Source organism: Artemia franciscana, chromosome 6 (assembly GCF_032884065.1).
Source record: "Artemia franciscana chromosome 6, ASM3288406v1, whole genome shotgun sequence".
Lineage (NCBI taxonomy): Eukaryota > Metazoa > Arthropoda > Branchiopoda > Anostraca > Artemiidae > Artemia > Artemia franciscana.
The window spans coordinates 3,344,213-3,363,000 of record NC_088868.1 but is presented as its reverse complement, the minus strand read 5'-3'; the positions used below and the strand labels follow the sequence as shown (position 1 = coordinate 3,363,000).

General features: G+C 35.5%; 1 protein-coding gene across 5 annotated transcripts in view; it reads left to right on the top strand.

Annotated features, from left to right (window-relative positions):
* Positions 1–18,788, top strand: part of LOC136027920 (uncharacterized) — a 63,201-nt gene that overhangs the window by 21,964 nt on the left and 22,449 nt on the right. For all 5 annotated transcript variants that reach the window (XM_065705357.1, XM_065705362.1, XM_065705360.1 and 2 more), the window contains exons 4-6: positions 1,675–1,982; positions 5,737–5,896; positions 9,370–9,807. In XM_065705357.1, coding sequence (XP_065561429.1) covers positions 1,675–1,982; positions 5,737–5,896; positions 9,370–9,807 — 906 coding nt within the window. The remainder of the gene's footprint in view (positions 1–1,674; positions 1,983–5,736; positions 5,897–9,369; positions 9,808–18,788) is intronic.

Here is an 18,788-nt window from a genome sequence, read left to right as displayed (position 1 = left end):
TCGGTTCCGCTTTTGCTAGTTTGGACACTTCCAGATAAGCTAGGACGATGAAAGTTGGCAGGCATATCAGGGACCCGACCAGTAGAAACAGTCGCATTCCCGATTCGACCATCTGGGGGCAAGTAGAATGACGGTTAATTCGGAAAAAATAGAAAAAATGAGGTATTTTTAACTTACGAATGGGTTATCGGATCTTAATGAAATTTGACGTTTAGAAGGACCTCGTGTCTCTTATTAGAGCTCTTATTTTAAATCCTAACTTATTTTATTTTAAATCCCGCTGGATTTGGGATTCTTTGTCTGAAAGGACGCGGGTTCGAATCCCAGTGTACCCAATTGTTCAGTTTGGGACGGGAGTCAGTGGCGTGACTCTGTAAGCTTAGCCAGAGTCGACCCAGCTTTAAATGGGTACCTGGAGAAATCTGGGGAAGGTAAACAGGAAGGGTGTGCGAAAGCACAGGATGGTTGGCCCCCAACCCCCCATTGCACTTCCTGGCTGAAGGGCCAAGAAACGGAGATCAGCACCGCCGGTAGGGACTGTAAAGTCTAATGCCGTATCCTTTACCTTTTTTACCTTACCTAACCTGATCCGGTCACATTGGGGGGAGTTGGAGGGGGAAACTGGAAATCTTAGAAACCGCTTAGAATGGAGAGATCGTAATGAAACTTGGTTGGAAGAAGCTCCTGGCTTTTCCGACCTCGTCACAAGTGCCATATGAGCTCTTGGCTCTTTTTTATTATTATGCTTCATAGTAGTCGATTCTTAAAAAAGTTAATATTTTCTTGGAATTCATGCCTTTCATGAGATCAATAATCCCAGGGCTTTCTTTCTCTCCTATATCTACTCACGTCCTCCACGTGGTTTTTACTCCTTTTGTCATTGTTCCAGCGTAGAATCACAAGGGTCTTAATTTGGCATAATAGTCTTGAAAAGACCCATTCTTAAAAGGACTACTAAAAATAAATCTAGCCGACAGTTTTCCTGTTCTCATGTGAGCATTTTTTTTTTAATATTTATTTCTTGTGCAGGTGACTCCAAAACTTTATTGAGTGATCAAAAAAACTTCTAATTAGAGTTTTTACCGAACTTAATGTCTAAGGCTACCTGACGTTAATATTTTCTTCTTGTGGCTCACTCCTGACCTTTGAAGGTAGGGGATTATTTTCACTGTGGTATTTATTGCTACCAGATATAAATGCAAATGATATAAATACAAATGCCTTTTCCATTCCTTTTTTAATGTTCCTTAAAAAAATATTTATATTTATTATTTTGCGATATGGTCATCCGTTTAATTAATGACTAATGAGTGCATTTTAATTCTGATAATTTTAATTTTAGTGTTTTTTTTTTGTTTTCGTTGTTATTTATACTTTTTGTATGTCCTGTTTTATTTATTTACCCGAGATACAACTTCGGCCCTTCGGGGCTTGTGATAGTAGTTTCTTGAAACAAACATCTCATCCTCCCTAAAGTGAAAAGAAAGGCTAGGAAAATTCGTCTCGCTTATAATATTATTGAGTTTAATAAATCAAATATATTAATTCCGTTACAGCAAGTAATATAATTTTGCTGGGCTTGTAGAAACCGTATTTCTTCTTGTTTTATACATGTTATACATTATTTAAACATTTTACATATTTGTAAAGACGTACACAAATTGTTTTATTTAGGCCGTTGATGATCCAATTTATGCTCCAATTTGCTCAAATATTTATGCTCCGATTTACGCTGAACTGTGTAAATTGATGTTTGAGAAAGAAGTACCCTCGGCTAGTGGAACTGGGAAAGTCAGTTTCGGAGAACTTTTGCTCGACAGATGTCAGCAGACTTTCGAAAAGGAGAAAAAGGACGAAGAAGAAATTGTATCTAAACAGAAAGCCTTAGAAGAAGCCGATACAGAAGAGAAAAAAAAAGAATTACAAATGGAATTGAACGAGAGGATAGCAAAAACAAAACGTATTATGTTAGGGAATATCAGGTAAATTATCAAATAACTTTTTGACCTGAAAACTACTTTATATATTTACATACTTATTATAAACTACATATTTAGTATAATGTAAACTATTCCTTTGTTTACTTAATGTGAAGAATTGTTGTGAATTCAAGTGCAATGCTCATTACAGTTATGATTTGACATTCAGCTCCTGGAAAATAACACGTTTATTTGTAAAAAAGGTGTTACTCTTTACGTGTTAAAATTAATCCTTTTTGTGGAGGGGGTGGGGGTAAGGATGAGGTATATCAAAAATGCTATAGCTTCAGGAAATATAGGATATTATGATTTAGGTTTTAGCCAATTAAGAGATGTCAGGATGTTCAGACCTTGAGCCACGCTCCTTCTTCTGTGCACGTGTCTGTTCTTAGTAATGGTCTGTGGTTTCTCTTGTAAAAATTAAACAATTTTTCAAAGCAAACGGTTATTGAGTTAAATACAAAATGAAGCGAATACCACTGGATAATTTACCTTTAGAATAGAGTGGTGTGTGGTGTATTTGCCTCCTTAGCTCAGCACTAGGAATTGTAGTATTCAAACTTGGAATCATTGAGTTTGTGCGCCTTAGAACGTTCGGGTTTATGCCGCACAATGCGTTCATGCGCCACAATCCTGATACACTTAATGGATCGCATTAATCGAAATGTGTTATATCCTGGACTCAGAGGTGGGGTTATTTCCTGGGGGTCTTAGAGCCAAGAATCCTTTTAGAATTCTCTATTTTGTATATAATTTCTTATGTTTTCAATAACTCATAAATTCAATATTGCAACTTTTTGCTTTTAGTTCAACTATTTAGTCTTGATTGAAAGACTCTGATGGCGTTTATAAGATTTGGGATGAAGCGAATAACACTGGATAATTTACATTTAGAATAGAGTGGTGTGTGGTGTATTTACCTCCTTAGCTCAGCACTAGGAATTGTAGTATTCAAACTTGGAATTGTAGTATTCAAACTTGGAATCATTGAGTTTGTGCGCATTAGAATATTCGGGTTATAGAATGGAGTGGTGCATGGTGTAATTGCCTCTTTAGCTCAGTACTAGGACTTGTAGTATTAAACTTGGAATTATTGAGTTTTTGCGCCTTAGAACGTTCGGATTTGCGCGCCACAATGTCGATAAGCTCTTAATGAATCGCATTAACCAAAATGTTGAAGTTAGATTGTGACTATATAATCTCTAATAAGGCTTTAAAACCCGTATTTTCTATAGAAAGATTATCAATTGTATAGATGACAGGTTGTTTCTAAAGAAAATAAAGAAAAACTATTTAAAACCAGGGTCATTTACAGGGAGGGGGTTGCTACCACCCCCTCCAATTCCTAAATATCCTGTAATGACGGGAACTTTTATGTTTAATTTTATATTTAAATTATTGAATAGATTGTGTTTTTTGGTTACCCCCTTGAACGTTATTTATTATCGCCCTCCCCCGTTAACAAAACAAAATATGCGTACGTGACTGCGCAAAATTCGTTGTACCATTTGAAGTTGCCATACTTGTAGTATTGGAAATTAAACTATCACCTTCAAGCTGTTGTCTAGAGAAGTTATTATCCTAAAGATGACTTTCTTGTGCCGGGATGCTTTGGCTGGAATCTTGTTCAACGTGATAACTGACTTCTGGATGAAGCTTTTGTGAAGATAGTTGGTACAAGCAAGGTTGCAACGGGTTCCTCTCACCCTGCTGCTTCCTCATCAACGCCCCGCTCTTTACGCTAAAGTTTGACTCTTTCTCTCAACTCTTCTTTTTAAAACAGTAAAAAACTTTAGCGTAAAGAGCAGGGCGTTGATGAGGAAGCAGCCCCTTTCATATACGAAGTAATTTCTGTTCGTTTTAAGTTTTAATGTCGCTCCTTACTTTCAGTTGAAAAAACTTGTTTTTTTTTATTTAATTTCTGAACGTTTTTGAATCAATGCATGTTTTGATTTTGGCTCTCCGCAGAGAAATAATTAAAACGAAATTTGCATATTTTTTTTTTTTTTGCTGAATGGCTTTCTCATAATTTTGATCGAATGATTTTGAGAAAAAAAGAGCGGGGGAGGAAGCCTAGTTGCCCTCCAATTTTTTGGTTAATAAAAAAGGCAACTAGAACTTTAAATTTTTTACGAATCTTTTTATTAGTAAAAGATATACGTAACTTATAAACTAGCTTACGTAAAGAATTTTTTATTCTCATGTTTCTATTACACATATGAGAGGGTTTGCCCCCTCGTCAGTACCTCTCTCTTTACACTAAATCTTAAATTTTGGCCCAATTCATTAAGAATGACCCCTGAATCACAAAAGCCGTAGAATAAATAGTTGACATTACTAAAAATACTTTAGCGTAAAGAGCGAGGTATTAGGAGGAGGTGAGCCCCTCATATGGGTAGTAATTTCTGTTTGTTTTAAGTTTTAATGCTGCTCCTTACTTCCAGCTGAAAAAAACTTTTTCATATTTATTTTTTCATTGTTTTTTTTTAAATAATGCTAGTAAATCCTGCACTCCCTTCATGGAAATTTTCTTCTCCCATGAAAAATTCCTCGAAGGAAAGTTCCCCCAGTATATCCCCGTCTTTTCAACCCCTCCCCCAAACCAAAAAATCCTCCTGAAAACACCTGTACACTTCCCAATAACCATTACTATATGCAAGCACTGGTCAAAATTTGTAACTTGTAACCCCTCCCATGGGGACTGTGGAGGAGTAAGTCGTCCCCAAAGACATAGTTATAAGGTTTTTTGACTACGCTGAATGAAATGGCTATCTCAGAATTTTGATCCGTTGACTTCGGGAAAATAATTAGCGTGGGAGGGCGCCTAGGTGCCCTCCAATTTTTTTGGTCACTTAAAAAGAGCACTAGAACTTTTCATTTTCGTTAGAATGAGCCCTCTCGCAACATTTTAGGACAACTGGGTCGATACGATCACCCCTGGGGAAAAATACAACAAACAAACAAATAAATACGCATGCGTGATTTGCCTTCTGGCAAAAAAATACAAAATTCCACATTTTTGTAGATAGGAGCTTGAAACTTCTACAGTAGGGTTCTCTGATACACTGAATCTGATGGTGTAATGATGGTGTAATAGAATCGTTAAGATTCTATGACTTTTAGGGGGTGTTTCCCCCTATTTTCTAAAATAACACAAATTTTCTCAGGCTCGTAACTTTTGGTGCGTAAGACTAAACTCGATAAAACTTATATAATTAAAATCAGCATTAAAATGCGATTCTTTTGATGTAGCTATTGGTATCAAAATTTCCTTTTTTAGAGTTTTGGTTTCTATAGAGCCGGGTCGCTCCTTACTACAGTTCGTCACCACGAACTGTTGGATCATACTCTTTTGGTTTCTTATTTATTTTAGTTTTTTCATATTTTACGTTTTTGTTGAACGTCGTGTATAAACAGTGTGGTCTTAGAATGTATTTTTAGTCTGATTACCAAGTAAAATTTAAAAGGTTCTGTTGTTGTTCCCTTAATCCTCCTAAGAAATTATAAAACCCTCAATCGGTTTAAGGATCTTTTAGGGTTTCTTTTCCTTTGTTTCCTTAGTCAGGAAATCAAACTTTAAGGTCATGTTCTTAACTTAATCGGAATTTTCATTTCCATAATTTCCTTAAGCTTCTTTGCTTAATCAGCTGTTCTAAGAAAAAAAAGAAGAAAAAAAAAGAGATTGACACTTTTTTAAAGTTTGGTAGTCCTTTAGCTCCTGTCTTTAGAAAGTATTTTTAATATAATTTTTTCCCAGATTTATCGGTGAATTATTCAAATTACGGATGCTGACAATTAAAATTATGAATTTTTGTATTTCGAAACTCCTTAAATCTTGTGATGAGGAGCAACTGGAATGTCTCTGCAAATTGATTTCCACAATTGGTAAAACTTATGAAGAAGAATATGATGCCAAAGTAAGTTCACCGTTCTTTATGCGAGATAACCCATTTATTAAATTTATTTATTGTCTTCTTCTAAATATATAAATGCACTGGCGGAGTTACTCCCTCAAATGGTTTTATTGTTATATCCGATGTAATGGTGTTATATCCTGGGGGTCTTAGAGCCAAGAACCCTTTTTGAAATCTCCATTTCGCATATGATTTTATCTTAATGCGTTTAGTTCAACTATTTAGTCTTGATTAAAAGATTCTGATGGCTTTTATATAATTTGACGTTTTTGATTAGTGTTTTTTTTTATTATTGTTATAATTATTATAGACGGGGCAAATTTATTGTAAATTGATCAGTTTTTTGGTGTTTGTGTGTGTGTGTTCTCTAAGAATTAAAGTTATCGTTGGAAACTTAAGCGATGTGGTTTTACTTTGGCACCAAAGGCTGGATTTTTTTTTTTTTTTTTTTTAATCATGTCGTTTGGATTAGGCTTACGAGACTTTATCATCTCCCACGTAAATTCATTTAGATTTTGTTCTATTTAATTTTTTTCTCATTTTCTTTTCTTATTATTTTTATCTAGGCTTTTTTTTCAATTTGCTGTGGTTTACAGTAATTAAAGAATATTTTTTTTTTTTTTTTTTTTTTATCAATCGATTGCATCCAACGTATATCTATTTAGTCTAATCCCTAGAATGCCTAGATGTCTTGGTCGTCTGAGAGCGCTATGGATATTAGAAACTATGATTAATACTTTCTAAATTCTGAAAGAATTAATTCCACGTAACTTTATTTCTGTTCTATAGGGTTTTCTCCTCTATTTCTTTTCTTTTGATTTTTGTAATTTCTAACTTCGTTACTTCTCATATTGCTGTGGTTCACAATGATTAAAGAATATAGCTTTATCATTTTTAAAATGATTACATTAAACTTTTCCTTTCTAGGCTAATGCCTAAAACTCCTTTCATTCTAGGGGTTTTTATCTACTATTACTTTTCTTGTACTGCACTGTCTCTTAATACTGATATGGTTTTAAATTTTCAAAATATACGACGTTAGTTTAGTTCTGGCAATTCCAGATGAGCTAGGATGGTGAAATTTGGTAGGCGTATCAGGGACCAGACCAAATTAAATTAGAAATAGTCGTTTCCGCGATTCAACCATCTTGGGGGGGGATGGGGTGGGGGGACGGTTAATTCGGAAAATTAGAAAAAATGAGGTATTTTTAACTTAGGAACGGGTGATCGGATCTTAATAAAATTTGATGTTTAGAATGATATCGCGTCTCAGAGCTCTTATTTTAAATCTCTACCGGAGCCAGTGACATTGGGCAGAGTTGGAGGGGGAAACCTAAAATCTTGCAAAACGTTTAGAGTGGAGGGATCGGGATGAAACTGGGTGGCAAGAATAAGCACAAGCTCTAGATATGGGATTTACATAACCGGACTGAATTCGATATCTTTCGGGGGGAGTTGGGGGGTGTTAATTTGGAAAAACTAGAAAAATTGAGGTATTTTTAACTGAAGAACTTGTGACCGGATCTTAATGAAATTTGATATTTAGAAGGTACTCATGGCTCAGAGCTCATAATTTAATTCCCGGCCAGATCTGGCGCCATTGGGGGGAGTTGGAGGGGGGAAACCAGATATCTTGGGAAACGCTTAGAGTGGAGAGATCGGGATGAAACTTGGTGGGTAGAATGAGCAAATGTTGTAGATACGTGATTGACGTAACCAGACTGGATCCGCTCTCTTTGGGGGAGTGGGGGGTTGGGGTCCAGTGCTTTGGCGAGTTCAGTGCTTCTGGACGTCCTAGGACGGTGAAAATTGGTTGGTGTACCTGGGAACTGCACATATTGACTTGATAAAGTCGTTTTCCCCGATTCGACCATCTGGGGGACTGAAGGGAGAGGAAAAATTAATAAAATGAGGTATTTTTAACACGAGTGGGTAATCGGATCTTAATGAAATTTGATATTTAGAAGGAACTCATGTCTCAGAGGTCTTGTTTTAAATCCCGACCAGATCTGGTGACAGTAGGGGGAGTTGAAGGGGGAAAACCGGAAATCTTGGGAAACGCGTAGAGTGGAGAGATCGGGATGAAACTTAGTGGGTAGAATGAGCAAATGTTGTAGATACGTGATTGACGTAACCAGACTGGATCCACTTTCTTTGGGGGAGTGGGGGGTTGGGGTCCAGTGCTTTGGCGAGTTCGGTGCTTCTGGACGTCCTAGGACGGTGAAAATTGGTTGGTGTGTCAGGGAACTGCACAAATTGACTTGATAAAGTCGTTTTCCCCGATTCGACCATCTTGGGACTGAAGGGAGTGGAAAAATTGGGAAAATGAGGTATTTCTAACTTACGAGTGGGTGATCGGATCTTAATGAATTTTGATATTTAGAAGGACCTCGTGTCTCAGCTCTTATTTTAAATCCCGACCGGCATTAAGCATCTGATTTTCCCTTTAAATCAATCTATTGATTCTTAGAATATTGCTAGAGCTCATGCCATATCAGCTCTTGGCTCTTCCGACCTCGTCACAAGTGCCATATGAGCTCTTAGCTTTTGTTATATATATATCTGTTATATATATCTAAAAATAAAAAAATGAGGTATTTTTAACTTACGAATGGTTGATCGGATCTCAATGAAATTTGATACTTAGAAGGATATCGTGTGTCAAAGCTCTTATTTTAAATCCCAACCGGATCTGGTGACATTTGGAGGAGTTTGGGGTGAGACCTTATTGTACTATGCTTAAAGTATGTATAACAAAATATATAACATTGTATATATATTGTATATATATATATATATATATATATATATATATATATATATATATATATATATATATATATATATATATATATATATATATATATATATATATATATATATATTCATATATATGTATATATGTGTATATATATATATATATATATATATATATATATATATATATATATATATATATATATATATATATATGTTCGAAATCATTTGAGGTAAATTGTGTGGGACCTTAGATTGAATGACAGGTCAAAAAGGGTTCATATACATCAGTGGAGGGATACTGATTGAATTGAAGCAGGACAGGCTACAGAACAGAACAGGTTGCCGCAACACTTCACGTTGGTAAACAACACAACAGAACGTGTCTTAGCACGTCTTTAATCCCCTTGGCATTTCTGAAAAACTTGTTTTGAGCAAAATACATCTAATGAGTAAGGGAATTAAACAATGAAATATGGCCTGTGCTTTATTTTGATATAGAGTCTGTGTGTAGAAAGAGAGAAACTAGGGAAAGTTTTGTTCCAATCTTAGGATCTAATAATTTCAACGAAATGGAAATAAAGAATACCAGTGAATTTTTTTTCTTCTGTTTTATGATTCATCGTTTGAATCATAATGGGGAGTGTGTTGGTCCCTAATTTTTATGCATTCATAAAGTAATCAACAAAGAGTAATAACCACCTTTATTTTATATTTAGTACCAAAGAGCAGTTGCTGAATCTAAACGTTCGGGAAAGCAATTGCAGATGCAGCTGACGAAGCTTGATGTTTATCTCGACGAAATGAGGAAATTAAGCCAGAGCGAACATTTGTCATCTCGCATTCGATTTATGTTAATGGACGTTCTTGACTTGAAGCAAAATCGGTGGGTGCCACGCCGAGAAGGAGAAAAACCAAAGACAATTGATGAAATTCGTGGTGAATTGGAAAAAGAAAGGCTCGAAAAAGAATTATCTTTGCAAGAAGATATTATCAAACAGCCTCAGATGGGATATCCGTCACAAAGACGAGATGGTGGACGGAAAGAAAAACGACGGGAGATAAAGCCACTTGCAATTGTCGATCCTAATACCAATGAGGAAGTGAGCATATCACCTGATTCGGTTAGTCGGAGTAGGAGTGAATCCACTTCTGAGGTTGGTTTTATATCTGCTTGAAAAGAAATTTATAGCGTAATCATTGTAGTGTATGTAGTAATCAATGTAGTAACCGGGCACGGTTAGTCGGAGTAGGATTTAATCAACTTCCGAGGCTGGCTTTATATAGACTTGGACAGAAATTTACAGCGTAATCAATGTAGTGTAAATGTCGTATGATGCTAATATTCAAGATACAAAGAAGATAATTTTTCAGTGATTAAAAAATTGAAATAGGTGAATTATAACAAAATAATGGAAACGTTCGGAAAAAAAGTCATCTAAATTTTGGGGTTAGTTGGACTCCCTGCAATTGAATTTTTTTTATATATAAATTTAGCTCACAGTTTTATATAAAAGTGCGTGTGCAAAGACAGTATTTTTAGTTATTTTATAGTACTTATAGTATATTTATATATAGTATTATAGTTATTTTATAATATTCAATGTCCAGCTTTTGTAGTGTCAATTTTATAGTGTTTACATGGAAGAATTTCAGCTAAGCAAGTTTTTTCTTAAAATCATGAATTTAATTTTTGAGTCCAAGATGCATAAATTTTCAGGAAAAGGCCACTGGCTTAATAGTGCCAGAATTTTTGGTAAAAAAGAAGTAAATTTTAACTCCAATCCCAAACGGCTATAAAGTTATCTAATATGGTTAAAACAGTGATCATAGTATTAGGCCATCTCTCCTTGTAAGCGCATGTACTTTTTTTTGTATTCCTTTTATTGACTGGCTTGTTTTTTAACAAGAAACCTAATTAACCATATTAAAATACAATTGGCTAAATAACTACCAGGTGAACACATTTCTTATCCTCAGATGGGGGTGGGGTCTGTTCAAAATCGGCCAATTGCCTTTTCTTGAGGGCCTAGTACGAAGAGGAGAGCCGATAGAATTGGTCAGTTGGTTTTGGAAAGACACCCTCCTTAATGCAGAAATAAATGTTTCGTAGAATTGCTAGTACCTATGGTAATATCATATCATTTATTATTTACCTTATTATTATTATTACTTGCCTATTATTTGCCTAAATTAAAGATCATGGAAGACTGTCGTAGTGTTTCTATATTTTTTTCGAAGCATCTTTGATTATTATCATCCTATCCTCTATAGACTACATTAAGACTAATCAGCTGTTAAAATAGCCGAGCAAATATACATTTTACCTACGAAATCCGATACAATACTGAGTTTCTCAATGTAGTGTTATTTCATTTTGGATTCGTCGATCTAAATGGGGTATCTATGACCGAATATTAACGGCAAAAACGTACCAACGCAAACATTTCAGAACGAACTACGATCCGACACGGAGAGCGAAGTTGGCGTAATACGACTGTCAAGGAAAGTTATTTTGAAAATTTTGTCTTTACTTTAGGAAAAGAATGTATTCTTTATTGTTTCTTCAAGAAACACCATAAGATTATGGGACCATTGTAAGCGTTCTAAAATCCTTACAGTATATTATTTCTAAATAGAGTGTTTCACTTGAACCCCCCCCCCCTTAGTTTGATATTGAAACCAAGAAAACTACACCAATGTGACTACCTTTTCGTTGTCTGAACTAACTTGTTTTAATAAATCGGTGGAACATATTTGGAAATTCAGTTAGGATTCTGCAAGGTCTAAAAAACGCAATTATTTCTGAAATTATGAGTAACAAAACACAGAAAGTAGTGAAATCCATAGGTTGTTTTAAGGCTATAAGGGTAATAATTTGGATTTGGCACTAAAAACCTCTAGCAAAAATATTCCAGAAGCAGCCTGGGTCCGCTTTCCAAATATAACTAATTCTTATCTTCTGTCGGCTGTCGATCAGGTAGCCTTTTGCCACTCCCGAATATCAGATGAGAGACTAAGTCGGTGTCGTTAGTCATCTTGTGAATATCACCTAAAAATGTCTTTGGCTCATATTTATTCAACAGTGGCATTAATGTCAATGGCATACCATAAAATTAAAGTACGAAATGGCAAAAATGGTTTTTGTAGTTCCTGTACACTCTCCGAAAATTGTGTCATTTTCATTCATTAGTCGTGTTATGTCTTGTATCATCATTCTGGAAAATAGTTTAATAACCATATAGTTTAACCCTATACAGGCCCCTATATGAACGATTACCATAAAAAATCTCTAACGCTTCCCATTTGGTATCTAGGTCAGACTATTGAGAAAAAAAAATATTGGTATGATTTATTCAAAATTGTCAATTTTAGACCATGCTGTAAAAATATAACATTAGACTCTCAACTATGTGAACATGGGGGCACTTTCGCTTGGTGCGGAAGGCTTTAGATACATCCTTATTTGCACTTTTTGCAGTAGCTTTGCTTGTCAATCTTTTCGCCAATGATCCAGTCCATCAGCTTGAGCAGATATCACCGGTCGATTTCGATTGCGACTTAGAATGGGACTAGGATTTGTTTCAGCATTTTAGAATTGTCTGCCATGTCTATGTTGGGGCATAACACACGCCAAGGCATAGAACCCTGCAGCAACTTCAGACCCGAAGACTCTCAAGATCATCGGTTCGTCTGTCCTTTGAAGTAAGCGCTTTGGCGTCTGACCTTAAAAGAAGTCAGCCATTGCATACTGCTGCGTCAAAAAGCCACCAGAAGATTCCGATACACCATTTTAGTGTTGGAAGATGACTGTGGCACATATCCGTCAGCAAGTCTACTAAATGTATACCCCTATGACGGTTGTTCTCATAAACAATGGCAGGCGTTGAAACTTCAACCTTGGATTTATTCTTGACGTTCTGGCGCCTGCATGAATTCTGTGGCGTTATTCTTGCATACGTCGAAGCCAAGCAAACCATGGTGTTATCTAACCATTTCGCTGCAATAAAGCCGGAATAAATATCAGTCCTGTAATCTGACGTTTCTCTTTCTTTTTCTAAATTTCACCATCTAAGCGGAGTGGGCAGCCCTTAAGTCGCGCTTTGTTCAACGTAAAAATGCAAGGGAATTCTTTGATTTTTAGCAAGCTTATTCATTTCAAGCTCGAAAACCAATTGTCAAAGAAAATCTTGTTGCTTATTTTCTCTGGCAATATTTTCATCAGAAGTAAAAATATGTTGCCTTCAGCTTCAAGATCTGGCTCTATGACAACTCCAACTAGAATGCCCCTGATAAACTTCAAAACCATGTACACAACCTGACACACCAGCTCTTGTGAACACTTTTTTCCCCTCTTCTTTTTTTTGGTATATTTTGTCTCAAGTTTCTTCGCTCCTAGGAAGAAATCATTTTTTCATCAATTGAATGGTATTCATTGAGCTTGACTTCAAAAAATTTGGAAAGGATATGACCCAGGAGGGGTCAAATCTTGTGTAGCTTTCTACAGGTTTCTTAGCTTTATTATTGTCGTTTAAACTTTGGAAGGCAATAACAATTCCTAAATATCTTCTGTAGATTGACTCTAGACACTGCTAGATGGAGATCTTTACTTAACATCAATAGCAGCGGTCCCATACCCTAGTATCATATACTGATTCTGCATGTTTTAGGTTGTAAGACGAGCGGATTTTTTTTTTCGGAAAAGCAAGTGTATTAATTTCTTCATCCTTTATCTTACCCTGCTATGATCCTTCAACCTTCAGCCCCCGAAAAATACAAAAAGAAGAGTAAAAAAAAAGATAAGAATGAATGCAATAGGATAAATTAAAAAAAAAAGTTTTTCAAATTTTAATAAGGAGCAGCATTAAAACCTAAAACAGGATAGAATTTTTTCTATATATGACGGCTGCCCCCTACCCACTGCCTTGGTCATTACAGTAACGATTTTAATTGATTCAAAAAAGCTTGTTATTTCGATTCAATAATCCTTGTTTTTCAGCAGTCCAAACGAGGAACTGTTATCTTGCTACTGATCCACATTCTTCCACACTTAAGTAATTCCAACTGTAGTAATTCTAAATTGTATATATTTTGTATACATCTGACAGACAAGAAATCTTTCACCTCTTCGTTTTATTTCCAGTTTCTGTCTTAGAAATCGCCAACCTTTTCATTCATTTTTCTTATCCCTTGGTTTGGCGATTCACTTTTTATTCCAGATGTCATACGACAGCTCCTGGAAGATATCAATCGACTGCTCTTTCAGCCCAGGCCAAATCTAGATTTTGTTAGGGTGGGGGGTCACAAAAGGAATTTTTTGGGGGAGGAGGGTTACACAAAAAAATAACGCAGAACAAATCCATTATTTTACGTGTTTACAAGTCAGACAAATATTTTCGGGTTCCCCTGCATATGGCCTTGTTTCAGTCCCAACGTAAGATGCAGCAAAAAACTTTTTTCTTATAGTACAAAGTAATTAAGTACAATGTACAATGTTTTAAAACGTGAAAAGTACAGCGATTTTCTACCACAGTTTCCTCTATAGGATTTAAAATTGGTTTGAAGAACATCAGCATATAAGATTTTATTAACAATAAACACTAAAATCGACCATGATTTGAACTAGTGCCACTTGCAGACTAGCTTGGGTAGGTCTCTTCATTATCTCATCAAGCGCAAACTCGTTTGCAATGAGTTTTCGCCGCTTATAACATAATATAGCTTTTGTCATATCATAAAGCAATTGATGCTTAAAACAAGTGATGATGGAGAAGAAAAACGGAAGAGTTCAAATGGTAATTACTCTGGACAGATTACTGAAACAGAATTTGGATAATTTACGAAAATATTAGTGTTAATTGGGACTTCGTTCTCTAGGTTGCAATAAAGTGAAAAAAGATCTGATCCACCCAAGTTTTTCTATAATGATGACACACTGTCCCGGAAGCTATAATAAACATCCGGTTTGTAATGTTAAGCATGATTATTCAGATGAGTAAATACAAAAAAAAGTGCAACCTCGCTATATTCCACAGCTTATATACCAATATACAGTTATGAAAACTCGATTTATTTTTGGGACACTGTGCGCAGTAGTGATGCTAGCGGCTAGAGACAGGAAACTGGCCGTATTCAACAAAACTATTCAAGCTTCTCATGGGCAAGATAAGAGTTGTCATAACTGTATTCCCGCCTATAGTGTTGTAGTACGATCTACGCGTCGGAGCGCGGGCTTAGAGAAGGTGCCAAGTTCAGAGCTCTGTACCAAAAGCTTCTCATGGGCAAGATAGGGGTTTTCATAACTGTATTCCCGCCTATGGTGTTGTAGTACGATCTACGCGTCGGAACGCGCGCGGGCTTGAAGGAGGCGCCAAGTTCAGAGCTGTGTAAAAAGTACTCTCTACTACTTTACTGTGAAGGTTTCTCCTATTTTACTCTCTGTAAGTTGTGACTCTATTTCTCTGTGCTCTCTTCTCGAGAGTCTTATGGTAGCGTTGGCCCACAATCTGGGGTTCGACTGGTAGAGGATGTCAAGTGTCTCTAACTTTCATAAAGTTTATGTGTATAAAAATGTTTAAGATGTATAAAATGTTTATTTACACATATAATACAGTAAATGTACACGACGAGGACAGAAACAGAATAGGAACTGAATAAAGTATTCTAAAACGGTGGCTTATATTCAATAAATCAAGGAAATAAACATCGATGCATGTGACAGGAACTGACCTATTTTAATCTGTCTGTTCCTGCAAATATTTAGAATTTATAATATTAATGTAGTCATCTAGGAAGTGGGAATTACACAGAACTTAATTATGATTAAGAATTTAATTATGTATCTAACCTACTTTCACTACTTTCAAAGTTTACGGCTGTGTACCAAAAGCTTCTCATGGGCAAGATAGAAGTTTTCACAACTCTATTGGTATCTAAGCTGTGCTATATTCTTTATTTGAAACTTGTCAAAGACACAACGACAATTTGAAAAAGGTCAGCAAATAAATATAGATTGTACATTTTTTATCCAAAATCTTAGGATCTGGTGTGATTCACAAGATCATTTAAATGATATTTTGTTGCTAAGTTTTTCTTTGGTCTCATAACATTAATGTTTAGGCATTTCCAAATAAAATGGACCATATGAATATGGATTGTATGGACTGGAATGTGGAAAATGGACCTGTAGTCGTGGTACCATCAGAAGGACGCCAGGGGACAATATCTCATCTATTGGTTAGTTAACGATGCTTTTTTATTGCAAGGATCCTTCAGTCTGTCATGCTGCAGTCAGGATCAAATCCTGGAACCCATATTTTCAGGCAAAGATCAATCATCAGGACAATTCTCATCCCCTTAGGAAACAAAAGACAGAAAATATAAAAATAAGCTATTGAAAAATATTGTTCATTTAAAAGCTCTTGGTAGTTATCCCTTCTTTCTCTTCCTCCCCCCCCCCCCCTGAGGAACTTTCTGATTGCACTCATGCATTACCCCCATTTTACTTATAAAAAATCGCAATTTCAATTCGCTCTGACTTATAATTAAATAAAAAAAAACTATTTTTTTTTAGCTGAAAGTAAGGAGCGACATTAAAACTTAAAACGAACAGAAATTACTCCGTATATGAAATGGGTTGTCCCCTCCGCAATCCCTCCCTCTTTACGCTAAAGCTTTTAATTGTTTTAAAAAGTAGAATTGTGGCAAAGAGTCAAACTCTAGCGTAAAGAGCGAGGGCGATTAATTAAAGAGCGATTAATTTTTTAAATTTTTTTTTATTTTTAAGAAGGACCTCGTAAGCCAGATCTCTTATTTTAAATTCCAACTAGATCCAGCGTCATTGGGGGGGGGGGGTTGGAAATCTTTGAAAACCCTTGAAGAGGAGAGATCAGGATGAAACTTGGTAAGAAGAATAAGCACATGTATACGAATAAGCTAAGTATACAGGTAGAAAATAGGAAGAATAAGCCAAGATACGTGACTGACATAACCGGGCCGGATCCGCTTTCTTTGGTGGATTTGGGAGACGGGGAAGTAATTTGTAAAAATTGGAAAAATGAGGTATTTGTAACTTACGAACGGGTTATCAGATCTTAATGAAATTTGATATTTAGAAGTGTCTTGTGCTTTTGAGCTCTCATTTTAAATCCCAACCAGATTCGGTGAAACTGGGGGGAAATGGAAATTGGAATTCTGGGAAAAAGTGAAAATTGAGAGGGAGTACAGCAGCAGTGCCATTAGCAGCAGCATGCACATAGCACCTTTTGTTTTCTTAAACACTTCCCTCAACATATGCTGAAATTTTCAACTTCGTTACGTAAGCCGTTAGTAAAGCAGTTAGTTGTGACTGGTTTAACTGGTGACTGGTTAAGTAAGCAGTAAGTTGTGACTAGTTTAAACAGAGTCTGGAATGTAAGGAGCGTGCAGACAACAGACTGCCGGTTAATATATATATATATATATATATATATATATATATATATATATATATATATATATATATATATATATATATATATATATATATATATATATATATAATTATATTGTACAAATAATTACAAGAAGAACTGCTAAGGATAACCTTCGCTTAATCGTAATTTTGAGTGAGAAACCCCTGAAGTTCAACCTTCTCATGTTTATCTAGTTCAAGCGACGAAGAAAACTGATAACTTTGTCTTGGACCGAGTTGCCATCCCTGAAAAAGAATTGACTAGGGAGTAAAGTGCTCGGACTTCCGCTACGCCTTAAAAAGAGCACTAGGCCTTTTTTATTTCCAATCGAAGGGTTTTCTTTTGAAATTTCTGCGACAACTATTTCTATATGAAGTGCCTTGGACAGAAAGAAAAAAATTGAATTATATCGTAGGCAGCGCTATTGCGCCACCTATTTTAGGGGTTCATATGGACCTGCCCGCGTAAATGTATACCAATATTCTGTTATGTCTTAAGCTAGATGGTCTGACTTAAGTTCTAGACCTGGTGATTTTAAATATAGGTTTCTACCGTTCTAAAGAACGTTTGAGTTCTGATATTCTTTTACCTTTGGTTCCTGATTGACAGCTTGTTCAATCGAACCTGGTTTTCCACGATCTTTAGAACTCCCAAATATAATTATTGGCTACCGTCGGTGCTAGGGAAAGGTTGGCTGGACATTAGGGTATACTTTCAATCTTAGAACAACTCTGATTCTAGTTGTTTTTATCATGTTTAGGCTGGAACACAAGATGTTTTGTCAGAGCTTTACCAAGTTAATTTTTAGTATTTGATTTTAGGAGCTCTCGGTTCTTCAATCAACATGATATAGTTTATAATTATTTAAAAATCGCCAGTCTGGTACTGTGTGAGTTTTTCTTCAATGATGAAAATAAATTATAGGAGAGGGGAGAGGGAATAGCAGGTGAAATGCTATTTAGGGGTCGGTTTGTCTAACTACCGCTTGTACTAAGTTCCACTGTCCATAGATTAAGAAAATAAATATATACAGAATATTGATAGATAGAGAAAGAACTCCATGATGAAAGTGAAGCATCTTATGGCTGATTTTCCACAAATTGTTAAAAGATGAGTACTAAACTGAAAGTTGTTGTACAAAGAAAGCCATACCTTTAACAATTTGCTTATAAAATAATATATGTTATCAAGAAATTCACTAATATTTCTTGCAAAAAGGACTTGACTAGATTCAAGAAGAAAATAGGTTTTAAAATAAACACGTAAATAGAACTCAGCAAAACGGGTTCGAAAGTCTTAGTTTCTTCTCTCCAATCGCCGTGCATCACACTGAATCATATTATTATAATTTTCTGTTTTATAACTCGTCAATCTAGTTTACACCTGCTATTTAGAATTTAGGGTATTGTTTACAGTATACACCAACGATATAGTTTTTATGGTAATTCAAATGTAAGTATTTTTTATGCTACTTTGTATTAACACTATCACCTTCGTCTCTTTTTTCTAGAATAGGAAATGATTCCTCCTTCTGATAAATATATCCAATATTATGTTAACCAAAAACATATATTGAACATATATTTTTATAAATAAACCATGAAAAGGTGTGATTTCTACGACTGATGAATCTTCTGCAACTTGGCAAGTACTGAACTCCAGCACATAGTCCCATATATATAAGA